This window comes from Neolamprologus brichardi, chromosome 10, assembly GCF_056152115.1.
Source record: "Neolamprologus brichardi isolate AB-2024 chromosome 10, ASM5615211v1, whole genome shotgun sequence".
In the NCBI taxonomy this organism is placed as follows: domain Eukaryota; kingdom Metazoa; phylum Chordata; class Actinopteri; order Cichliformes; family Cichlidae; genus Neolamprologus; species Neolamprologus brichardi.
Genome location: NC_142113.1, coordinates 19,242,461 through 19,268,553, shown reverse-complemented (window position 1 = coordinate 19,268,553; position 26,093 = coordinate 19,242,461). Strand labels below are relative to the sequence as shown.

At 39.4% G+C, this 26,093-nt stretch overlaps 2 protein-coding genes across 5 annotated transcripts in view; one reads left to right on the top strand and one right to left on the bottom strand.

Moving 5' to 3' along the window:
* The window catches only part of LOC102785766 (replication protein A 70 kDa DNA-binding subunit-like), a 45,551-nt gene extending 28,251 nt beyond the window's left edge, over positions 1-17,300 (bottom strand). Inside the window, exons 1-9 of the mRNA XM_087847354.1 lie at positions 17,159-17,300; positions 16,641-16,688; positions 14,788-14,866; positions 14,512-14,620; positions 14,327-14,418; positions 14,134-14,235; positions 7,391-7,598; positions 3,541-3,643; positions 3,347-3,415 (exon numbers count right to left, since the gene is read on the bottom strand). Of these exons, the coding sequence (XP_087703480.1) occupies positions 3,347-3,415; positions 3,541-3,643; positions 7,391-7,598; positions 14,134-14,235; positions 14,327-14,418; positions 14,512-14,620; positions 14,788-14,866; positions 16,641-16,688; positions 17,159-17,191 (843 nt within the window). The 5' untranslated portion in view covers positions 17,192-17,300. The remainder of the gene's footprint in view (positions 1-3,346; positions 3,416-3,540; positions 3,644-7,390; positions 7,599-14,133; positions 14,236-14,326; positions 14,419-14,511; positions 14,621-14,787; positions 14,867-16,640; positions 16,689-17,158) is intronic.
* On the top strand, positions 16,807-25,375 carry smyd4 (SET and MYND domain containing 4). Of its 4 annotated transcripts, none has more exons than XM_035915785.2 (11): positions 16,807-17,044; positions 18,172-18,332; positions 18,541-18,685; positions 19,139-19,228; positions 21,497-22,466; positions 23,051-23,317; positions 23,420-23,607; positions 24,268-24,415; positions 24,514-24,630; positions 24,793-24,916; positions 25,184-25,375. In XM_035915785.2, exons 2-11 carry the CDS (start codon positions 18,199-18,201, stop codon positions 25,305-25,307), a joined length of 2,307 nt encoding a protein of 768 aa, XP_035771678.2. In that variant the 5' UTR covers positions 16,807-17,044; positions 18,172-18,198; the 3' UTR covers positions 25,308-25,375. The 4 variants fall into 4 exon arrangements, with proteins under 4 accessions (XP_035771678.2, XP_006808733.2, XP_006808734.2 ...); XM_006808670.3 differs by having other exon boundaries at positions 18,169-18,332; XM_006808671.3 differs by lacking the exon at positions 16,807-17,044 and having other exon boundaries at positions 18,017-18,332; positions 21,497-21,855; positions 21,949-22,466.
* Positions 25,376-26,093: the final 718 nt, after the last annotated feature.

Sequence of the window (26,093 nt, the reverse complement as noted above, 5' to 3'; positions counted from 1 at the left end):
GTTTGTTTGTTTTTTAATTTGCAAATATGGGTGTAGTAATAAACATCTCCTGCATGGACCTTTACACTCCTCACTGGTTACTCAATTCTCACCTACTACTAGGGCTGTTCGATATAACGATATATATCGGATGACGATATAAAAACGTCTATCGTTTCATTTTACGCTATTGTTTATTTCGTGGTGTCGCAAAATAAACTGTTTTCGGCAATATTTTTTCATAGCTTTGATGGTCACAGTAGTAGCTATATTAATTTCTTAAAGTTCTCTCTTTCTCTTATATTTAATATAACCACACTACAGATGGAGAAGCGCCTGTTTTTATGCAATGTGGTTAGCAAAAACGACAGTAACAGTATCACGTGTCCGCTTGTTTATTTTCCACAAACCTTTCACAATAAAGCTCAAGATCCTGTTGAGACTTTTCAAAATAAATTGAATCACGTGAAAGAGCAGTAATAAATACAAAGAAAACGACAGCCGTTACAACTTATGTCTAAAAATGTATAGTTTCATGCATCGGTTAAAACACTCGACTCCAGGTACATGACGCGTAGCTGGAAACGCTTCCCGCAAGTCGAGCTGCCCGAGATTCACAGAATTTACAGAAAATGTTACATTTTTGTGATTTATATTGTTATCGGGACGATAGAGGTTTTATATCGGGATATGAGATTTTGGTCATATCACACAGCCCTACCTACTACCACTAACAATCATGTTGTTTATAGTGCCTCGGGATTGAATAAGATAGAGAATGGATTGGTATATCCTTACCTATCCATTCTGGATTGCATGTGAGTGTTAAAAATGTGTCTGTAGGTGCATATTTAAAAGTGCTTGGGCGCTAGGTGAGTGTAATCTACAGTCATTCCCCATGAACTAAACTAGGAGACATTAGAAGATGAACTAACATTAAATCTTGACAGTGTATTTTAACTACTTACATTAGTTAACCAAAGAAACAAACAGCTAGGCAGCACAGTGTTACATTAGTTGCCTCACAGTAAGGTTTTAGGTTTGAATCTATCCAAAGAGCTGTAGTTCACTGAAAGTGGCTTTTGGTGTGATGGTAAAAGGTTATCTCTGTGTTAGCATGTTACAAAATAAATTATTAAGAAAATTGACGGCAGGGTGTGTGAGCATGAGAGCTGAGCAAAGGGTAAAGAAGCCTTCATGCATTGAACACATGAAATTCATTGAATCATAAATTAAAAATAAATCAAGAATAAATTGGCACCGGATGACTGTTAAATGTCTGAACCTAGTCGTAAACATGCTATCAAAGAGGTAAAAGAGTAATCCCTCTGCTTGCACAGCACAGTGCAATTTTTATTGGCCCACTGGAGCTTCACTGTCAATGTCTCATTGCAATTATTTTGTTTAACATTTGACAAAAAAAGGCCTGAAGAAGTTTATTGAAGTACAGAGCTTATAAATCAAGACTAAAACCTCAGAAATGTATTGGCTGAAATTGTGTAGTAATAGTAATAGAAATAATAGCCAAACTGGAAATTTTAAAATTCGTAAAATTGAAGTGGCTAATGGGATTTCTCAGATTAATGGCTGCATAGAGACAAACATGCAAATTTTGGCATTTGTATCCACTTTTGAAAGATTGTTTTACTTATCTGCAGCACTATTACATGAATCTGTCTCACTGATTGTGTTTTTATGAATGTAGCCACTTGAAAGCAAGATGCAATGATTTAATAAAATTTTTATAATTAATAAATAATTATTCCTTACTATCATTTAGAATTTTTATAACCATACTTAAATTTGATCAAATATCTTGTATGATTTGCAGCCCTGCAGTAAGCCCAAGGATCAGTGTCTTTGTCAGTTATGTGAGTGCAGCTGGAGCTTGTAGGCGTAGCATTTATTTCTAATATGGATACTTTATGACACGGGGTTTGAACCAGGGCCCTCTGGTCAAAAGATGATCCTATTACCACACGATATTTCCAAGATTCTTTAAGACCATCTGGTTTGGCAGAGACACGCATAAGCATCAGTGCTCGACTTTCTAGTATTCAATCATACATGCCCATTTGCACATTGAGGGGGGTTACTGGTCATTTTAATCATGCTCACCCTCTAAACTTGAAGCGAAAAGAGACATTGCTTGTAGTGCAATGAAACTCAGTGTGACGAAAGCCTCTTTTATACCTAAATTACCACAGGATTTATCCACTAGACTGAATCTTTAAATAAAGGGTAAACCTTTGGGTATGTATTCGAGTAACTGTAGCCAAGTCAGTTTTTCAGAAGCATGGATGAATAAGACAAAAGACTACACAAATCGTAAGCAACATGGGAACAAATAGATAAAGAAACATCTAGCAATCTAGCAACATCTAGATTATTCATCTGCAGGTAAATGTACACAAATATTTAGCAGCCCATAAGATTTTCTTGAAATATGTCAGCTTCATGGGTATCTTTCATATATTTATAGTATTCATGGGAGACAGACAACTATTTCTGATTATTAGAAAAAAAGATACAGTGATAAATTGAAGAATGCTGATCAATCATATTAGCTTTTCACCAAAATAAATCCTGTTTTACTCCCAGTGTCGTACAGTCGTACTCTCTTTATAAGAAGAGAAATAATGATTATGGTCACCAACAAAATTCCTGTACTAATACAGGCATTTAGGTACTGTATAAAGATGGATAAAAATTCATACCAGTCCTTTAATAATTTACAAGAACACACTTAAATCTGTAATGCCTGTGTCAATTCCTTAAGCTCTGAGTGACAGACACTGATGTCAGCCTTAAGGCCTCTGGCTAAGAACATCAACAGCCAGGCTAGCAGTTATTTCTGACACAATAATGGTAATAAGACACCCAAACCACAGCCAAACAATATCACAATGTCGCATTTTAAATTTTCTTACAAACATTTCCAGCCTTACATATCCACATTGCTCAATATCTCTCAAACACACAGGTATATATTTTAGTAAAAATGACTTAATGAGTCTCCCCTATAAAATCGAAAAGTCCTCCAGACATAAGAAGATTTTACAGAAGGATTTTATTAGGCAGTATTTCACCGATGTTGTTTGAGGAGCTGTGTGTGCATACAAAATAAATACCTGAGACTCCGCAAGCAGTGTGTCAATTTTTACAGCCTCTAAGATCGTCTTTCTTTTGTCAAAATGAGTATTCAGTCAGATTCATTGGCTCGAATGCAAGCGCCAAACTTTCTTTACACTCTTGAGTCATAAAACTCAGTGTAAACACATGTAAAACGTAATTTTTGCCTGAAATTTCCAAGGAAGCACTTATCGCTTCAAGTGTGGATGGATACAGATGACTGGGATCTGCTCACCTTGCCTTGCTCCACTAGAGAGAAAAACTTGTCCACTTCCTTGTTGAAAGCAGTGATCCTGATTTCACCCTGTTGACAAGCACGTTTCCATTTAACACCATTTCATTGCACATAGAAGGCAAAAATCAGCCACGTGTGACCATATTAAGATGCAACAGTCAGATTTAATAAGACCTCTCTACTCCTCTACTTACACTCTCATCCACTATCTCAAAGGAGAAGAGCTTGCCCTCTCCTTTGGAGTTACTCCACGTGCGAATGCTCGACTTGTTGGTGACTCTGGCTCTGATAGTCCACCTATGGAAAAAAAATAAAAATGAATCTGTATTAATCAGTGACTGATAAATCACTAATCATTCAAGACCTCCTAGAGCAATTTTGTTCTGTGACTATAAAACACAATTAACATTATTGTATATTATAAAAAGACTGATTGCTAGATAATTTTGTCTTTAGCAGTGATTGTATTAAAGCCCATTCGTCCATCCATCCAATTTTGAGTCACTGGGGGGCTGGAGCCTGTCATAGCTCACATAGAGCGAGCGGCAGGGTACACCCTGGACAGGATGCCAGTCGTATGTCAAAAATATATCCTCTTAACACTACATCAAAGTTATTTTAGATGACAAACCATAGAAAAACTGACTTGTTGAGAACTCACTGGCCTTGGCACACTAACTACTTACCAAAGTATTGTCAATTGTTTGGTCAATATGCTCTCATCTGGCCCGATAATTGGTCACTAAATCACCGGTGCTACTTTCATAAGGCAAAAAAGCATCTATACCATACAGAGCTGATCCATTTAAGTTAAGCTACTGTAACTAGCCTGCATTATGATGTTCCACCAACTTTAATCTTTGATGCTTTAGGCTACAGCTACAGCTTCACTGGCTCCAGTGTCTGCTGGTAGCAGACTAGGTCTAGGTTCACCTAGACCAAGCTCGATGTGAAACTTCCTCTTTTGTATGAATGGAAAAATTGCTCAGTCTGCTGGTATGATTTCACTTTAAAAAAAAAGAAGCACTCTTGTTTTAAGCACACAAACCTCCACCAAGGTAGCTCAGTTTCTGGGCAGTATTTACTTTTAACCTACTGTTGTAGGTTGCTCCTAATGCACTCATTAGACTGTGAATGTTAGATAGAAAGCACTTGTATAAAAAGTGCTTGTATGAATGAATGAGACGTTATAAGTGGAGAATTTTTGTCAAATAAAAATCCTTGGTTCATTAAAGCCCTGCACCTTGTAAATACACGAATCCCTTCCACCGTGTTCCATCATCAGATATTCATTATGCAAATGCAAACAGGACATTTAATATAAATACTTTGTTAAAAATAACAAATTACTGCAAATAAGTTGTCTTTAACAGCACAGCTGTGTGAAGCTTAACTAAAGGAATAAGTCTAAAGGTCAAACAGTAAATAATACTGCAGACTAGGGCTGTGCGATATGACCAAAATCTTATATCCTGATATAAAACCTCTATCGTCCCAATAACGATATAAATCACAAAAAAATTAATATTTTCTGTAAATTCTGTGAATCTCGGGTAGGTGAAGTGTTTCCAGCTGGGCGTCGTGTACCTGGAGTCGAGTGTTTTAACCGATGCATGAAACTATACATTTTTAGACATAGGTTGTAACGGCTGCCGTTTTATTACACGGCGTGCTGCGGGGATAAGCCTGTTCTAACGTTTGAGTCTAAGGTTTATTTTTTAGCACGTGACGACTCTTTTTTTGCTTCTCAACCGTCAATACTCTGCATACTTTTTCATGTGATTCCGTTTATTTTAAAAAGTCTCAATAGGATCTTGAGCTTTATTGTGAAAGGTTTATGTGGAACATAAACAAGCGGACATGCGATGGTTTTACCGCCGTTGTTGCTAACGACAACCCATAAAAACAGGCGCTTGTCCGTCCGTAGTGTGGTTATATTAAATATATGAGAAAGAGAGAACTTTAAGAAATTAATATAGCCACTACAGTGACCATCAAAACGATGAAGAAAATATTGCCGTAAACAGTTTATTTTGTGACACCACGAAACAAACGATAGCGTAAAATGAAACGATAGACGTTTTTATATCGTCCTCCGATACATATCGTTATATCGAACAGCCCTACTGCAGACACTTTAAAAAGCCTCCTTTTTTGTTAATGAGCATTCCAGCTCAGCACACATCAGTCACCAATGTGTAACACAACTGCACAAAAAGAACAATTTCCTAGGAAATTGAATGAGTGGCTCACAGTCTTTTTAAAGTTCAGTGAGAGGGAAAAATAAAGCATATCACAACTTTCTTTTCAAAGAATGAACTGGTTGTTGTACATCTGCCAAGTCCTGGATGTGCTTCTTGTTCTGTTTTTAACAACAGCCAGCCATGCTCTGCGCTTTATGAAGCAGGATTCTTTTTGACTGCATTGATAATTTTGCAGTGGAGGATATTCTTACTATAACTTTGCCTGCAATTAAATCCCCTATCATAAGAGCAGCTGCTGGCCTCGAGTGAACCCTATTTCCTGCTCAGTATGGATAAGACTGCTACACCAAGGTTTATGACAGTCAAAAGCCAATTATAGTCTGCTCTAGATGCTTTTACTTAACAACACCAGAATGGGATGGGGGAAGCCATGCGAACAGCCATAAAAGACCTTGCACACATAGAAAGCATCACTATATAATCCACTGCATGTAACACTGTGTCACACAACGACAACAAACCTCCATTTTTAATCTCACCCAAATGTTCATAGAAGGACTACATCTGCTGAAGTCATCTGTTTTACTCACTGTAGGTACTCCCCAACTTCAAAGTAGGAACAGTCATCAGTTTATTACAACACCTAGAGGCACAGTTATCTTTACAGCCTGCAATTTCAAACAGTGCTACGTTATCAGTGCCCAAACACAGAGAGAGTTGACAGGGTGCCTTCACTACAACTAGAGCTTGTTATGCTGTGCTCTTGTCTTTTTGTAGCTAACTTTAAGGTCAGAGACAGAGACTTATGCCTAATGAAACGATAAGAAACATGAGGGTGGGGGGGAGGGTGCAGTAAAAGGGAACCCTGGAGGTGAAACTGTAAGAGGGAAGGAAAGGGGAAAAAACGTGGTTAGCCAAATCCCCACCGGGCCAAATAACAAAATCAAAACCTCAGCAGCAGACCATAAAGACCCAGCAGTACCTGCTGCAAAAGTGTCCGTTTCCAAGGCAATATCGGTCATTTCATTTCATTTCCATGCAAATGGGTTGTATAACATATGCACACTCAAGTTCACACAGCCACACACATTGTGAGCAAAAAAAAAAAAAAGAATGCTCATACATGCATGCGTCAACACATGCCCCAAAGTGCTACCAAGAAATGGTAGCAAGCGGGGAAGCAGAGTCGCAGCGTGAGAGAAAGTAGTTTAGCTGATGAGCAGAAAAGCAACAAAATCAAAGTGAAATCATAAACATATACAGCTTAAAGTTTGTTTGGATATTAGGAAGAAATATGGGTCAGATTCAACTTCACAACTTTACAATGATCTGCTACAGAACTTAACTCACACACAGTACATGCATGTGAAGGGTGTCTAATGTAAGGTACAAGTGGCCACTAAAAGGTCCAATCCTGCCCACAGCAAAATGTCCAAATTGTTCATTTTTTTTTACCCAGATGTTTGATTTATCTATTTTATATTCTTCTGAGATATGACAACACTATCTACCGCCCGCCATAATACACCAAAGTAAGATGGTTAAGCTACAGAGACATGTCAGCACGTCTCTTCGTTCCAACAGTTCTGTTTCTTTGTAATGACACACGACTGAATGTGGAAATAAATACTGGACAGTTAAAATTGAATGCCTCACAATCTAAGTGTTCGTCTTTACACTAAAATAATTAGAAAACATTTGGTTGTCTTTATTGTTTTATAGTCACTGTCTCCTAGGTCTGACCAACTTAAAATACATTTGAGCTGCATGCTAAAATCAGTCTTAGACCCCTGATGTATATAAAAGTGAGCAAATTTAGACCGAGATCACTTCCACTTACTTGCTTTGGTAGGGGTTGAGGCTTGCAATAGGATTCACTTTTGCTGAAGAACCTGGAGAAGCGCTGTTGGCCTTCATGGGCGAAGCTTTCATGGGTGAAACCTTCATAGTTAAGCCCTTACTGGGTGATGCTTTCATAGCTGAGGCCTTCATGGGAGAAGCTTTCATGGGTGTTTTTCCCGTAAAACTTCCTCCTCTGCCTCTGGGAGCTGAAACACAAAAAAGATACTTAAAAGAGTGTTGCACATTAACAACATGGTAATTTAATATTGCTGAAAGAGATCATCAACAATCTTGAAAATGGATTCACCACAAAAGCCATTTTCAAACTGAAATGCCAAACATTGGCTGGTTCAAACTTCTGAAATGAGAAGACTTGCTGATTTTCTCAGTGTTATTTTACTAATGATTTATAGGTTTGAGACTTGGACTATTAACGTATGTAGCACGATCCCACATCCGGTGAGACTACCAAACATTAGTTTCCATTCTTTTTAATACCTGCATAAGTTATGTCTCTTATGTTGCAAAAGTAGCTTGTTAATAGTTTTTCATTAACTCTATCGAAGCTCCAACCACTGTGAGGTATTTATTAGCCCAACTACAGTGGTAGAGCACCTGCCAGTTTGCTATTAGGCAATACAATCTGAAACACGCTGCCAAAAATTTCAGCTGGTATTAAACATTAGTGGTAGTATTATCATCTGATCTGTGAGCAGCTGCCAAAATAAGAAAACGCCTGAAAAAGTTAAATTCTCCTAACAGAGATGCATGCTCAGAGTTACTTAATTCCCTGTTAACATCGGTTTGTGCCAATTAATAAAAATGTTTTTCTTCTTCGGGTAAGGCTGCCAATCAATTATTCATTTCAATTTTCAATTACTATATCTGTACGTGCCTTTCAGTCATAGGAGAAAGAATAATTTGAATTAGTTATCAGACTATCGGTCTCATGGCCAAGAAAGCGAACATACTTGCCTTAATTATGTTCATGCGCCATAACTATTTTTTAACTTAGACTGAGTCAAAGACAGAGCAGTTATTCTAGATCAGTAGGAGAGAATATGGGAGGTTAATAATCAATGATTGCATATTTCTCGTCCTGTGTAATGCTCAACAGAACATAAAATGTATCTACTTCAACCACTAAATGCTAAAATTGTCAGAAAATATCAATATGAAGGCTAATGTGTAATTACTCAAGCTGAGAGTGATTCAATAGCATAATATGTAATTTATGGAATTTAATTTTGCAGTGTTGATCTTATTTCTGTCTTTGTTGCATACTCAACTCAGGACTAATTTAACTACTTCACATAGAAATAAATCAACACAACTGTATTTTTTTAAGTTAAGACGAAGTTTTCTTTGTATAAAATTAAAAAAAAAACTCCACAAGTTTTGTGTTCTTCTTTGCAAGATACAACAGTTTGGACCAACCCACAGACTCATAAGGTGCTATCTCACCTCCCACAATGAAGTAGCATCAGCCCCATCAGTATGATTCAACCCAAACACTTATCTGCTGACACAATATTTTTTATGCAATTGCTTCTTTTGGCAGGAATAACATGCCATATTGAGCAGCAGTATTTTTTGGAAAGGAGGGTGTGCGGGGATTTTCAGGGATAAAGCGAATCAGGTCCACCGAGACCACTCCCTCTGATTTAAGCTCCGGTTGTAAAGCACAACAAATATGCACCTCGATGATACCCTCCTTTCTGTGTGTGTGTGCACCTCATGATCAAATTCCTTGGGGAAATTCACAGATTGAACAGCTATTTTCAGCCGAGGGGTAATTAACATCAATATTCATACACACGCTATCTGGATGGAGAGTTAGGAAGAGGGAACTGGTGGCGAAAGAGAAGATGAGGAGATGATAGGTGGTGGGAATCGGGAATGGACTGAAAAACAGCAAAGAGGGGGCAGAGCTTTATCAAGGATGCTCGTTTTCTGTGGCTTAGATCAATGCAGGCTTCTAATATGTATGCCAATACCATATTCGACAGTTCCTGTTGTTAAAGAGCGGACTGTGATGAGTATACACTAAGAGGGGAATATACAGTATGGATGAAAAGGAAATAATAATAACAAAAAAAGAGAACGTGAATGAGAAAGAATGAAAATGTGTGTGTGTGTGTGTGTGTGTGTTCATCAGAGTGAGGGCAAAAGGGAAAGAGTTGTGTGGGGGAAAAAAGAAACCTACAGAGAATGGTTAGTGATGAATTATGGATATTATTTTAACCGCACTTTAGTGAGTGCAGATATCTTTTTGGAATTTAAATATCATCTACGAAGCAGTTTGAGAAGACTCTATTTCAATAGATAGCTGCTGATGAATATTTAAATGGGAGCACAGAACTACCTGTAACAAATGTGTCGTGGCCTCTGACTTCACACCTACTGCTGTTTTTTTTGTTTTTTTTTCTGTTCTGTTCTGTTTAAGTGAGAGAGGACTGCGAACCTAAGAGGTGCTCTCAAACAACTAGACGCTCAAAACACTTAAAATAAATGCCACAAAATCTTCAACAGGAAAAGTCTTTCTAACAGCATCCTCCTACTCCCAAGGTGTCAAAGGTCAGGAGTCTCTACAGAGCACAATGCCTACAGCAGCTTTCCATTCAGCCAATTACTGTACGCTTCCTCCACTTTCTCACTCCTCTGTCCTCTCTGTCCTCTGGTCTGTGATTTTAGAACTGATCTTAGGTTTGCATCATCAAATATGTTCCAGTTCTTAAATGGATAACATGTATGTTAAGTTTTTGTATTTGGGCTCATTCAGGAGAAATGTATGTCGTATAAAGCTGCACGTTGAATTATTGTTTGGCCCAACCATTAATAAACTTCACTGTGACATCCTTTTCTATTGTTTTAGTAATGGGTTTTGTTTCATTATGTACTAATGCAGTGGTGCCAGAATTGTCCCACCAAAGACTTCTGGCCCACATGAAAGGTGTCCTCTATCAACTAAAGAAATTTCCTTTTTTTTAGTGGGTCCACAGTAAAGACATTTTCTGAGAATTAAGAAAACCAGTCTAGGCATGGAGCTACTAGAACTTTTTCTGTAATTTTAACAATTTATCATGTCGTTTCACTGGTTAAGTGTTCAAAGTGTAGTGTATGTGGCCCAAAATGTAAAGAGAGTCTGACATCCCTCCTCTAATGTATGAATATATCTACATATGTATCTACATAAAGCACCGGAGCAGCAGTCGTAGAGTTTCAGTTAATACCTCTAAAATGTTTATTTTAATATTTCTTAACCTTACTTCTACATGGGTGATAGCCATCTCGTGAAAATGGTGTAAGAGTTAAAGAGGATGTGCTGTTTGGTAAATACATATCCTACATCTTTGTGTCTCTTCCCTGCATCTTAGGCTTCTCTGCCAATAGGATCCCTGCTGCACGGAGCTACAGTACAAGAAAGAGACATAATTGAAAGAAGTAATGAGCCAAGTTAGCCAAATGGAAGCACCCAGGGAGTCAGTATGTTGCTCAAAGACTGGGACGTCTGCACAGAGGTTTGAATCAAAACCCTCAAATACAACAACAGCCCCCTGAGCCATTACATAACCCAAAGCTCAATGGAAATGCTTGATTTGTGGCATTTAGCAGTCTTGGAAAAGCTCAAAAATGCATCGACTTAGTAAGAATGCAATTTAGAAAAATAATGAAACAATCAATCACTAAGTCGCATTCAAAAGGAGAAAAGGCTTGAGACTTTATGCACAAGACCCCTTCATCAACAGAACAATTAAATAGAGGAGCAGTTTTCATCTATCAGGTTGAATCTTTGAAGCAACGCAGATCAAAGGATGTAATGAGGAAAGGAGTCTGATGAACTAGTTAATGCGGAGCCTCGTCTTTGCTGAGTCAAATTAGTTGACTTCTCTCTCAACCCCCCCGCGCCGATTCTCCGTGAGCACTGCTACAACAGGATTCAGTCCACAACACAATATTCATGAAGCCATGAACTGGAGGAGCCACCGGCCTACACAAGCTCCCTCAGTCACAACACGAGCACACAGACACACACCTACACATGCACAAACACGCGCAATATACTAAGCACTCATTATCCACCCACATGCCTACACCCTCCACCGGGGAGGACTATCGGGTATGTTTCTGCCACATAACAAAATCAATGTCAATGCTAAGCGTAGTTGGTGGTGGTATAAAACAACTGAGTGAAACAAAGGCTAAGCTAATAAAAGCAGATCCAATAAAACGCAGACTACTTTAGGCATGATACATGGCAACAGCTACTGTGGCAGGAAAGCGAATATCATTTGGGGCTCCTAAAATGTTAGAAAACTCTGGTTGGTGGTAAAATAGAGGAAGAAGTGAGTTATGGACTCCCCCAGTGGCCAGTGGGCAACAAGATAGTTTGCCGCTCTGATGGCTGAGCTGTAAATATGATTTAAGTACCCAACGTGTTATGAAAAAAGGTACTTAGACTAAAGCGACTTCAGTCTACCATTCATTTAGCATTTCCTGTGGCTACCACAGTGTGCTTTATGATCCTGCTTTATCTAGTTCTTAACCCACCCCCAGACTACAGCCTTTGAACACCGAACTGCTATGAATATCAAAGGGATGGACATCAGGATGTACTGTTTGGTTAGCAATGTCTTTCCAAGTCTGTTCTCCACCAAATTATAGCTGCAGTTTGGGGTGAAAACAGTGAGAAGACTGCAAATCAACTGTCAGCAGCATTTGCTTAAAGGGTGCTTGGCTCCCTCTGTTGGCAAGATTAGGTTTTATTAAGAAATAATATTCTAATTGTCCCTGAAATAACTGGACCAAATATTGTATGTTTAAGCTAAAACAAAACCCTCCTTTGTTCCCTGTTAATATTATACACACATGATTAGGTGCTCTATACCACTACAATATATGAATTGTAGATGACAAAAATGATTTGTAGCTCATTAAAGACCTTGTGGTAAGTACGGCTAAATTAGGACTTGTTTTAAATCAGTGAGGTAATTAAATACTGTAATCTGCAAAGCAAGTAATGATATCCATAATCCAAGAGCAGGAAAACCTCAGGCCTTGGCACACTTTGACACCACCTACATATATAATGTTAGAGACCAAGCACAATCCCTCTTATGGCAGTGGCCTCCTCCAGCCAGACAATGCACCCCACTGCTCGGTACTGACACCAGGAACACTGAAAAGGGCCTAAGGCATTAACCAATCATGTTGAGCAATTGCTGGATTCACCAGAACAAGCCCAAACCACAAAGGCCCCAAACCACAACCCAGTGGTGTCCTACCAAACACCACATGATGACACCAGAGCTTTTTACACAGCATGACGGGATCATACACTATATATAGCAGGCCGTCTTAATGTTGCAGCTTGTTGGATCATGTTTTTGGCCTTACTATTAATAGCTTCATCCTGATCATTCTGAAAGCAAAGCTTTTACTGCTGTTGTTTCCCGAATGTGTGAGCAGTACACACACACACAGCAGATCGAGTCACTTTGAGGGGGGAAATAGATAGCAAATAGCGATAAAGTTAAACATGGCTGTACAGTACTGTGCAAAAGTCTTGAGTCACTCCTCATTTCTTTATATTCTGCTAGGAAAATGGGACATAGCTGCAGTAAATTTTTTGAAAGATGTGCAAACTCACTTAATTCTGTTTTTTCGAGAGTTAACGGACAGAGTTCTCACATCTTTTAAAACATGTTAAATCTTTGGCAAGTTTTCTCATAATTCCTTTAAGAAGTCTTCAGGAATAGTTCTTCAGGCTTCTTAAAGGAATATTCAAAGGACTCATTTGGATGATAGAGCCGCCATTGTGTTTTACAGATGGCTGTAGACACTCTCTGTTGTACCTTTCTTCTGACCTCTTCCATAAATATTGACCAAAAATGTCCCATTTGTATTCCATAAGATCTGTTGGCATATATTTTCAGTCCAGTTCTTATTTAATTTAGCACACCTCAGCCTATTCTCCCTGTTTACCTTCCTTAAGAATGGCTTCTTGACAGCCACCCTTCCACTGAGACCATTTCTGATGAGGCTTCAGTGAATAGTAGATGGTTCAAATGAAGGGCCAGATGCAACTTTTGGATCCTGCGTCTACTTATGCAAAACTACCACTTTATGCATCTCAAATTTTGGCTTGTTTTTTTGGGGGATTCAACTACAAATACTAATTAAAATTATTTCTTTGCTAAGTTGCCTGTCATGTGCAGATGCAAAACTGGTTCATATATTGAGCTAAGTTGCTGTTTTATGCATGAATGATCGATAGGTCTGTGTAAGTGGCTCAAAAAAAACATTCCTCTAAAAATGCTCAGCTACAAGGACTGACTGAAAAAATATAGAAAATGCAGACAACACCCAAAGGAAAAAAAACACGAGAACTATTGCTCAAGACCACCTTAAAAACCTAAAAGAAAATCTGGCTGCTTGGAGGCAAAATATGAGGAGATGAGGGGTTCCTCAAAGCATCTGCACAGTGCTGCATATCATATAATTGATGGCACATATTGTAAATGAATAAGTACACTCACTTTTTCTTCAGGTTCTCAAAAGACATTGTTTTGCACTATAAGTGATTTATTCTGATACAGTGAGATATAAAGTAGTGCTGATGTCAACACAATGAAAAGGTGCTTCTGCCACACAAGTGACTAAATAACAAGCAGGAAATGGCAGCAGTATTATCTTATATTACCATGATTCATATACAAAGTGTTTGACAAAAAAACTCACAGCTGTAGTTCCTATAGGAGGGTCCAGGCATGGCAGCAGACGGAGGGGACTCTGGAACATAGTGGGTATTTGATGACACCTTTTGTGGAGATGAAGTCTTACCTAAAAGTGGAACAAACACCATGAGGGGCTTCCAGAGGCTTTTTATTATAGTTTCTTACCTTCATCCATGCACACTTTAAAAGTACTATACCATCTGTATTATAAGGAGTGGGATTTCCAATCTTCCCCCCAGTTTCCTTTGCTGACTTTAATATATCCATGTCCATAACAACAACCACACGCCTGGAACAAAAAAAAGGAGCAAAGTGAAAATTATACCAAATGGGAAAACATGAGTAAACAAAAGAAGAAAGGAAATAAAGAGTCAACACATACCTGCCATCAGCCAAAGTGTTGTTGATGGTCTTTTTCAACAAACACACACAGTTTGGTACCAGGAGGTTCTCTTCAGATAAATAGTTTAACTGGGTAGCAAGCAGGCAAGCTAGACACAAAAATACACAGAAACTTTCATATATAATTTATAGAAAAAGAAATATCACAGTTTAACTGGCTATATCTCAGTATTTAAGACCTGCACATTATCTTTGACTTTTATTTCTGGTGTCACTTCCAAATTTAAAAGTTGTTGTACTACTGGAGGACACTCACAAGTCAGAGAGTGCTGGCCATCACTCATCATAAGTCGGAACCTGGGAGGGCTTGAGGCATTACTGATCTGACGGATGTTCTGACAAACAGAGAGGGAAGGAAAGATGTCAAAATCAAAACAACAAAAGGTCCCAAGATATATTAATAGAAATCATTAAACCGCTCTGTTTACACATGACAGCAAAGAAGCAATAAAATCAATTATAACAAGCAGGCATTTATTTACACAGCCCTTTGCCTCGAACATCTCCACAGAGATAGCAGATGAGTCAGGACCTAAGGGCGCCACTGCCTCATCTGTAAGCTCTGGGTGGTAAAGAAGGGAAACGTTTAACTAGCTAGCCTAGCTGAGAAGTTATCAAACGTTCTAATCACAAAACAGGTACAGTGGACACCTGTGTTTGATGTGTGTTTGTTTAACACACAAGTACAGGCATAACACAGACTAATGAAAAAAAAGGCATTTTGTCTGCATGTGCTGACTGTGCTGTTTTAGTGAGTAGGAGAGATGAGAGGAGGAGAGAACAGGAGAGAGCAGAGGACAGATGAGATGCTAAACGATCTACTGTAGAGGTGATGAAGAGGAGATTATCACATGAGACAGAGTTAACACTCTTTGCCTCAGCTCAAAATGAGCCCGTCATACAATGAAATCAGAAGATGAGATGCGAGCTCATTCATTTTACAAATTTAACAAAGAATTGAAAAAATACAGAGCGTAACAAAAAGAATCATCTGATTTTTAATCAGGTAATGAAAATAGAAGCTTGCAGTAACAAAAAAAATCCATGGATTGTACATAAAATTTTACATACAAAACTTTCACTGTTGACAAGTTCTCAATGTGTCCCCCTCTATATGTAACATGTCCATACAACATATTCCTTGCCGAGTTAAACTTGTCTCATACTTTTGTGAGCATGTCTGTAGTCACTGCTACCTACCAGCAACCACATGAAACTCACAAATCTCCTCTTTCTAACAGTATGTGGCTGTGGAATTAAAGCATTTTGAAATCAGATGGTTCTTGTTGATACATCGTGTACAATCTCTATTATGTCTCCATCTGCAATGGCAAAGGTGTTTCAAGTTCACAATGACATCACTGGATCATTCAATCTCCAAACACCGTGAGCCTTCTGCTTGACTATGTCAGATTTGCATAAAGATTTTATGATCAGACATTTGGAAATTTATAATGATTACAGAGATATTTTACCTTCAAATACTTTTCAAGATAATGAAAATGGTCTGTTGATCCATTTGCAGCATGCATTTTGGCAACTGAGTAAATGTTTGAACATGAAGATCTCAACAACTATTAAAGATAAAACCACAAAATTTTCACTGGCATACTCGCCATAAAACTGGATCAGACTAATCTTGTTGTAATTTGGTGCTATATAAATTACATTTAATTGAACTGAATAAATCATGAAATGTCCCACTATTGGCTTGTTAATATAAAAAAGAAATTAAAAAAAATCCCACACACTAACAAGAAATGTTTGCATTGAAAAAACAATTAGTGACAATTTCTGAATGATATATAGTTGTATTTAAACATAATGCAAAATAATACACGTAGAATACTTGTATTAAACCTTTACTCACAAAATTGAAAAAAAAAATGCTGTCTTTATTCTGTGTTTGTGCTTGAATGTTAAGTCAAGTTGCACTGCAAAAAAAAAATATAAGTAGTCGAAAAATAGAACTAAATTCTTTAGTTTCCAGATGGTATTGTAATTATAACTCATATATACTCACATATACTCTGTACTTATGCTATAATAGAGCCTTCTATGCATATCATGTAATCTGAAATACAAGTGGGTTTCCACAGAGCCACTCACCAGCAGCTGCAGCACGGGCTTGTCCACATCTAAGCCTTTGCAGAGGGCCTGGACATCAATAATAACACACATGGCCATCGTTAGTTCCAACTGCCTGTTTGTCCTCATTACATATTACAGTGTTGCTAAGGCAAAGTTACAGTGTAACAACCATTGAACAAACTGCCATCTATTCTGTTTCTCGTGTGGATAGTGACAAACACTTTCTCTAGACGTCAAATATGATCGAAAAACTGTCGAGAGCTATAATGTCATTATAGCCCAAAAATAGATTGTTCTGTTCATTGTTTTTGCTCTTCATCACAAATATTGCTCTTAGAGCTTTTTTTAAATCAACCGGTAACAAAGTTTATTTTTTTAACTGATCTGGTAATGCTACCGCTGATGAACCATTAGGACCAAAGGTAAACATTAGCGCACAGTGCTAGCAGCCTGAAGTTACACCACACCACAATCAAGCTTGAGACACGGAGTCAAAGAGAATACAGCAGCTCAGTCAGTTTAAGGTTTATGCTTACTTCAACCGCCCCTTTTGTAAGAGGTACGTTCATGTCTCTCGTGTGAAGCTTATCTCAAAGCTTGCAGAGTTTAGCTTTTCTGGTACGTAGCTCCAAAAAAAGCCATGACACTTATCGCGATAGGAGAGAGGCAAACGATACTTTGCCGAGACGTTAAAAGACCGGAAATGTCACATTTACGCCTTCAAAATAAACGATATGCTAGGCTGTTACATTATATTAATTTGACAGTTTCAGTCTGCAGCTACTGCACTGGTCTGAAAACTAAACATACTACATACATACTACTACATCTGCAGCATTTACCTAAATTGCATTTAAATAATATTGCATAATAACAACGCAACACCCCTTTTACTAAAAATACTTAGATAAATAAAACCTATTATTTGTATTTATACAACAAACAGATTCAACAAAGCTGTGACCACCACTATGTGTGTATTTGTATAATAGCCAGAAATGAATAAAACAAAACTTCAAAGGCGAGGGGCAACAACACTGAATAACATCAAAGGTAATCCAACTTGTATGGAGAGTTATGTTACTACTTTTAAACAGATGTTTCCAAAACTTACTTATTTAAATACTGCCCTCACACAGAATTACTACAAATATCAAAAGCATTTGAATATTGTTTCATATGGCACATCGGATTCCGGTGCAAAATGTGAAAAGCGCCTTGAAAATAGTCACGAAAAGCAATTTTATAACCTCTAAAATGAAACCTAGCTTCAGAATTATTTTTGGATACTACCGAAAAATATTGTTTTACGACAATGTGATTAGTTTGAATTGTGTCATTAACCTAATAAGGAGAATATTTTTTCAATTTTCACATACAGGATGGTCTTTGAACAGCCACGGGTTTGCAGTTTTGATTTTATTGTGAAAGATATTGCCGGGAACTGTAGTTTGGTCCACTCTAACGTGACAGCTGTGCTGAGAGCGCTGAGAGCTCATGTGAAACTGATTCAAAACAAACCCAAACTACTCTCCGGTCCTGTCAGCAGGGTGACGCGGTTCTGTTGTAATCCATAATGAATCTGCCGTGCGTTCAGTGGCAAGATCACGTGGCACAGAAGTGGCGCGCTCTCGAGCCCAAACTAAAGGAACAGTTTACGTCCCTGCTTGAAATAGATGACGTTTTCAGATGTGGTCTAAGTCTCGTGAGGTAAGCACCCAGTTCAGCTCATGTAGTACCAATGAATTTAAGACTACGAACCAATTTTATTAACCTTACACTGACTGGTAGTTCTGCGGCGGCTGCAACAGCTTGGACCACTTGAACAGGACTTTAGTCCAGGAAAAGTTTTTGAACAGTGCTCTGCACCTATTTTGTGTTTCTGTGTATTATTAAAGGGTTCTTTTTGTTTTTGCAGACAAGATGATCTGGACTTCTTGCAGCAAGTATCTGCACTATATTCAGTACAGAAGGATGCAGAGCTAGCAGCCAAATGCAGGGTGAGGGGAAACTCCAGCTTCAAGACTAAAAACTACACTGCAGCTGCTCTGCACTATTCAAAGGTAAATTTGAAACAATATTATATCTTACTCTGGGACTGTAGGCACCCTAGATACTTTAATTCAGTTTAAAAAAATCCTTTCTTTTAGCAGGAAGAAACATCCAGCAGAACCAAGCTCAGTAAGAGAGTGGCTATATGCTGCAATGGGTTGGAGTGATTGGGGGGAAGACAGGACAAAAGACACACTGTGGAATAAAGCCAGAGATTAATAATAACCAATGATTAAATGCAGAGTGGTGTGTAAACACTGACAGAGTGAAACAATGTGAAACACTAGCTCTGATGTAAGTTAAGTAAGAAATACTACGCTGGTGACTATCGCTGTTACATCTGAGGTGTATCTGGATTTTATTTTGACTCTAAAAGTGTAAGCATGCCTTTGATATTAAGCACCTTAAACATGAAAACACTGCCCACCATAAACCCCTACCTCCACTGTCTCCTGTTATTACAGGGCATCTGTTTTGCTCCCAGTACTTCGGAGCAGCTGTCTCTGTGCTACGCCAACCGCTCTGCTACGCTCTACCATCTGCAGCACTACCAGGTGAGTCTGTGCCACCTTCACCATTAAAACCAGCTGTGTTCAGTGGTTGGCTAGTGTTGTCATGGTGTGATCTACAATTGCCTGTAGGAAGCTTGCAGAGAAAAATGTGCTGGTTCAAATCCTCATGCAAATGGTTGATGATCTGCACACAAGACTGCATAAGTGTTCTTTTTTTTTAACAATGCTGAAGACTTTCTTGCTGTGGCCAACAGGAAGGATACTCATGTTCCTCACATCACACCTGTTTCCATCACAGAAGCTTTACCTGGAACCATTTATAAGTCACTGTACCTCTGTGGGTGCTTTGCAACCAGGAACTCATCTTCTATAATGATTTTTTTATGATTCATTAAATAAAAAAATATCGGGCATTATAATATTTTTTAATACCCTATTTCTCAAACTTGTGCCAGGCACTAGGATTAAGTCAAAACTGTACAGGGCATTCATTTATCCTACTTACTTTTGAAGCTGTTATAAAACACCTTTGACTGCTAATTCCACACTGTTCTCCCCTCACAAGTCAGGTAAGAGTTTTGAAGCACAAGCTGAGTCCACAGTAACAACCCTGCTCTCCATTACTTGATGTATAATAAGCCTGTATTGTTAGGAAGTGTGTGTGGGAGGACATTAATCTGCCAAAAAACAGGAATAAAAAGATTTTTAAAAAGTTAAACTGAGCGAAGTTAAAAAGCAGTAATTCCTGCAGTTTCTCATGTTTAAGCCTAACATGTCAAATAAGTTATTATCAGTTTATTAAATTTTTAACACCTTCAAATGGGAAGCGTGAATTCGATATTCTAGTTTATGAAGTTGTGCATGTTTAGCAAAATCTTGATAACTGTCTAAACCTAACCCCATCTGGTTTGGCTTTAACTCTTTTCTCTAATAAAGATGACATTTAACAACCTCCCCGGTATCCTTAATGAGGAGTTTTGACACCTCTATATATGTCAATAAAGACGTGGTTTGACGACTATTAGAATAGTTTTCAGGTTTTTCCAAGCGTAGCTCTATAAGTAGAGACCACCCTCACTAATATCTGGTGCAAACACAGTCATTTTGTTCTATAAGCAGACCTGACATATGAGAGGAACCACTCAGTTCAGAAAGGGTCCTTCTAATGGATTAAGAAAGAGTTAAAACAAAACTAGTTAATTATCCTAACCTTAATCACCGGGATTATAGGTCTAAACCCGCAGTGGCTTTTAATGTTTGTGCCATGAGTCAACAGTAAACCTATCCAGCAAGGAAAGAATGCACTACTGCATATTTAATTCATCCAAGGTTCAGATCGCAGAACAAAATGAACTCTTTTGTTTTTTTTCTTGAACTTCTCTTCTTGGAATCATAGCAGAGTCTTTTTCTTCTCCTTCCTCTGCTTCTACTCCTCCTTCCTTTAGGGGTTGCTGCAGCAGATCATCTGTCTCCATCTCAGCCTTTCCCTGACATCCTTTTTCTATCATACCAACCCTCTAAACATCCTTCTTCAGTGCAGTCCATGAATCTTCACTGTGGTCTTCCACCTTTTTCCTTCTGCGTGCACCATCTTAAACATCCTTATTCCAGTATATGTACACTATCTCTCCAATATATACTCGGTCCCTTGACTAAACAAACTATTTTTGAATCACATTGACTGTCAATCTCGGGTTTAAGTGTGTGGTACAAACTCTCAACATCAGACTTAAAGCAAATCTAATCACAACCACCACACCAACTCAAATGCTGTCCTCACACTAAAATTCTCTCAAATTCATGTTGGCCTAAATATAAACTGCTCTTTTCCAAGTCCTCTGCATAGACAACAGCAGGTTTGATGAGAACAGAGAGCTGTGAATTATGTGTGTGTCAGTACATTGACTAGACCTTCTTTGACCCCCCTAATTCAGCTGCCTATTCGACAGACAGTGCACAGACCATCATTATGATAGCTAGGCTACCTAACCATAGCCAGAGCTGTAACTGGCAGAATCATACTTCATATGTAAAACCTTGCAACAGCTTAGCAGGCGTGTGAAATGGGTCAGAATGATAAAAGTGCTTATTTGTGTACAATCTGTATGTAGCATTCACAGCACTGCTTACTGTCCTTAAAAAATGCCTCCAGTATTCCTTTTCTCAGTCTTCTTATGACAGGTTTCTAAGCCTTACCCCTCTGGTTCAGTGCAGAATTCATGAGTTAGTAAAAAGTCTGTCATCTCTATGTTTTGCTCACAGTCTTTGATTTTGTGATGGTTTACGCTCCAGCTTTTCTGTTTTCCTCAGGAATGCCTTGATGACATTGACAGAGCCGTGAAGAATGGCTATCCCTCTCATCTTTTACACAAACTGGAGGACCGCCGCACTCTGTGCTTTAAACATCACTCTGTACATGAAAAGGGAAGGGAGGATGATCAAAACCCTGCCTCAAACGATTGTAAAGGTTCAGACACAGCAAATTCACCATCTGTTGGGCCTCTCACAGTTGGGATTTGTCCTCAAGTTGTTGTTGACTCCACTGTGGAGAAAGGTCGACACCTGGTGGCTGTAAATAGAATAGCCGCCGGGGAGGTGATTCTCACTGAGAGGCCGTACAGCTGTGTCCTCCTACCAGGAATGGAGGAGGTGAAAGGGAAGGTGGGACGGTACGGCAGAGAGAGAGAAGTGTTGTTTGGAGTGGAGGACAGGCGTTGCCATAGGTGTTTGACTGAAACGCTGATTCTTGTACCATGTGACAGGTGTAGCTACAGTCGATACTGTTCAACTGGTTGTCAGCAAGAAGCCTGGGAAGAACATCATCGCTGGGAGTGTGCGCTGGGAGCAGATCTGATGGCGATGGGCGTTATGTCACAGCTCGCCCTGAGGGTAGCTCTCAAGGCAGGGTTAAAAAACTTTCTACTAGCAAGGGAGCCAATCAGAGACGAGCACAAAGAGTGTTTTAATAATCACTCGAGTGATCCTTCTACGTCATCCTGCGGGGGCTCTTACCTGAATGTGTATAACTTGCTGCACCACCTGAATCATCACAGCCCTGCTCTGCGTTTCATGTGTGCGGTCACCGCAGCAACACTCTACCTGAAGCTCAGCAAGGCAGGACCACCACCTGTATCATGGAGCCATACCCCACACGGACCAAACAAGGAGGGAGGAGACGCTGATTGGAATGCAGAGCTATGGATGCTGGGAAGTGCAGTTCTACAGCACATCCTACAGCTGAGGTGTAACGCCCAGGCAATAGTCGTGCTGCAAGACACAGGTGACTGCAGGTGCAAAATGTGTTGTTAAGTTGGCTCAGATTGAGTGTAGTTAGAATAAACAGCTGCAGCTGCGTGTCAGAGGCAGAAAAATGAGAAAGAAAATCGTGTTCCCTCTTTGATGAAATTGATGGTTGACACAACTAAAAACGATTCCACTGGCATAAAAGTCGTTTTTTAGCTGCTTCAGGTGTGACGGCACAGCAGACGTTTTCAGAGGAAGATTTACAGTGCGCTCACTTTGCTTTTTTTTTCTAACTCAGTGGAACGAAGACAGTAATAAAAAAATGTGGGTGAGAATGAAGTTAAAGATGAACTCAATTTAAACATGCTTGGATGATGGGACATGTTTACACTGCTCGTTGGGTCATAAATTCAATTTCAGGTTATCATAGAAGACCACAGAGGTTTACTTTTAGGATGTCACAACCAGAAAATTTAGGAGATTTTTGCTTCAAAAGGATTTTAAGGATATATATAAAACTTTTCTTATTGATTTTTGCAACTGTGAATACTCTGTAGTGTCGACTACGCACGAGGTCCCTTTTTATAATTGCATTTTGTTTTGGCTTTTTGCATCTCACAGGAGCAACAAACTCACCGGTGCAGTCCAACAGGGAAATTCGCATTGCTACTGCAGTATTCCCGACTCTTAGTCTTCTCAATCACTCTTGCTGCCCCAACACCAGCCTGGTGTTCAGCACTGGAGGCATTATTGAGCCTTCTGGTTCAGCTCTGTCTGCAGACTTCAGTGGGGGTGAAGCTGAATGGAGGCACAAGGCGCAGGGAGTCAATGTAACAGTCAGAGCAGCCAAACTCATCACTCCTGGACAAGAGATCCTGCACTGCTATGGTATGATGTACGATGGAACATTTAGATAGATTAGAATCAATATGGTATCATAACCTTGTGTATAAAAGCAATTTTTCAACATTCATTTTATTTTCCCTTCAGGTCCTCATAGCAGCAGGATGGTGACCCAGGAACGCCGTCGTCTTCTGCAAGAGCAGTACTACTTCTTGTGTCAGTGTGAGGCCTGTAGCCAACAGCAGCAGGACATGGAGGAGCCCAGACAGCAGGAGCCAGGCACTGAGGGCAGAGATCTTGGACTCCTGTGCATCAAGTGCAAAGGATCTCTCAAAGTATGAGATCATTATTTACTTTTTTCAGGATTAATGGGGGGCACAGTGTTGCAATTGAAAACATGCTGGTTAGTTAATTGTTAATTCTAATTCTCGACGTACGTTTAAATGTCAGATTGTGTGGTTGTGTGTCTCTCCGTGTTAGCCCTGTGATAGACTGGCAACCTGTCTAGGGTGCACCCCTTCTTTCATCCTATGAAAGCTTGAATAGACTCCAGCCCCCTCTGTGACCCTAAATTCAATAAGTGCAGTGGTTTGCCTCACAGCTCACAAGGGTTTGAATCCACTTGCCGACTGGAGGCTTTTTGTGTGGCATGTCTTTGTGGGTCTTCTCTGGGCACTCTGAATTGCTCCCACAGTCCAAAAACATGTACGGGATTATTTTGATTTGTGATGTTAAATTGACCATATGTGTGAATGTGAGTGTGAATTGTGGTCTATTTCTCCCCTGTGACCAAATGACGACTTGTCCAGCGTATGCCAAGCCTCTCGCCCTACGACTGCTGATATCCAGCCCTCCATGAGCCTGAATTAGATACGAGGGGGAAAAAAATGAAAGAATTTTAAAGGAAACCGATCCGTCAATTCTTCTGGCCATTTGCCCAATGTCTGTTGACATTTCCATGTTAATCATTTAAAAATACTGTAAATACTTTTCAGAAAAGGAGTGAGGACAGAGAAGCCGGATTTGTATGTTCACGCTCATCCTGCAGTCATTGTATGTCCTCATCTGACGTGAACAACAGTCTGCAGGAGATCAGGGTTAACTTGGAGAAGGCTGTGGAACTCATGGAGACAGACAGGCCAGGTGCTTGTAAAAAAATAAATAAAAAATAAACATCCAAATCTAGTCAAATATAGAAATACATCACTGTCATGTGATTCTTCTCTTCTACCCTCCCCCAGGTGAGGCCCTAAGACTGCTAAAAAAGACTCTGTGTCAGTCTGGTCTCATCCTTGCAGAGGCACACCCACTACAGGGGGAGCTAGCTGATGCCACAGCCAGAGCTTATGCTTCTATGGGTACGCATAATAATGATGTGGAGTATTTGCATATGAGCTGTGTGGTTAATGGTGTTTGTGTTTTTAACACCCTGAGGAGTTAAAAAAAAACCTCCAAAAAGCATCTGTGCATATTCTTTGCAGTCTTCTTACTGCTTTGTTTGTGTTCTGCTGTTTCTGTAGGTGACTGGAATAGTGCAGCATCCCATCTGGAGCGAAGCGCTGTAGCCATTGCCTCCCAGTTTGGAAAAGAAAGCGTCGAACTGGGTCGACAACTCTTCAAATTAGCACAGCTACACTTCAATGGGTGAGAAAAGTTATGCAGAGAGTGGGCAGAAAAAAATTTCAGGTTGCGTTCCTTCTTTTTTAGTGTCTAGTGCTAAATGTGCAGTCACACTGCAGCTGTCAGAGTAATTGCCTAAACTTAGAATACTTCGTTTAATAAGATGACAAACCGTACCTGAGCCAAGTGCCTAAAGCTTCACAGTCTCATAGCTTCTACCACGTTCTGTTTTTGACTGTCTTTATTTGTAGAAATAACAACCTTTGCGTCATTTTCCTCTCCTTCTCCCAGTGGTTCCAGAGGGGCAGCTCTCTCCGTCATCCCCAAGGTCAGGCGACTTCTCTGCCTTCACTGCGGTCCACACTGCCATGAATTACAGGAGCTGAAGGCCATGGAGGACTGCTTACAAGGGTAGTTTTCAAAAAAAGCAAACTATAATTAATTTTGTACTTTGTGAAGCTCATTAAAATATGAGAAATTTCATGATTGCAGGCATTGTTTGTTTTGTGTCTTTAAAAAGCTGTTACATTACAGGTAACATATAGTCTTTTTATAAGTTCTTGTTTTTACAAGAAGAAATTATATTATAGCACTATAGTGCTGTACATACCCTCAGCTATGCTATAAATATAGGTAACCGTCTGACCTTTAGATGGCAGCAATTGTCCAGTGACTAATTCAATTTCATGCTTGAATGACTGGAAAGTAAGATGTAGCTTCTACTCCTGAACCTACAGTACATGGCCCATGTCCTCCAAGACCTTCGGCTTAAAAGTCTTTATAGGACCATTAAGGCGTGATGTTCAGGTGTTGGAGCATTTTTCCTCTTTCAGTCAGTAATCGATTAAAAGCCTCGCATGTAAGTGATGAAGTACAAAGACTAGTGTACCACAACAGTGAAGAAATAAGGGTTCAGGTCACAGTAAGCTCTGATGTAAAGGTTCATTAGCTTTTAGAAAGGAGTGGAAGCTCATGTTGGGCAAAGACAATAAAATCATGATCACAGCTGGAAGTCCCGAGGCATGTGCCAGTTAAAACCTTGCAAGTGTCTGGAGGGCAGCCAATCTGACAGATGTGAAGATGTGCGTACAAGTCAAGGTCAAGACAAAACTTTGGTGAGGCAGCTGGTGAAAGAAGCTGAGGAGCAGTGACTCCTCAGTGAACTCAGAATGGTCAATGGGGCAGATTCCTGCTGATGATT

Bases quoted from the DNA above. Each gene is read 5' to 3' on its own strand.
- smyd4 (XM_035915785.2), top strand. From the start codon at position 18,199: ATGAATCTGCCGTGCGTTCAGTGGCAAGATCACGTGGCACAGAAGTGG. The intron at 18,333-18,540 runs GTAAGCACCCAG...TTGTTTTTGCAG, and splicing joins TGTGGTCTAAGTCTCGTGAG to ACAAGATGATCTGGACTTCT. The intron at 22,467-23,050 runs GTGACTGCAGGT...TGCATCTCACAG, and splicing joins AGTCGTGCTGCAAGACACAG to GAGCAACAAACTCACCGGTG.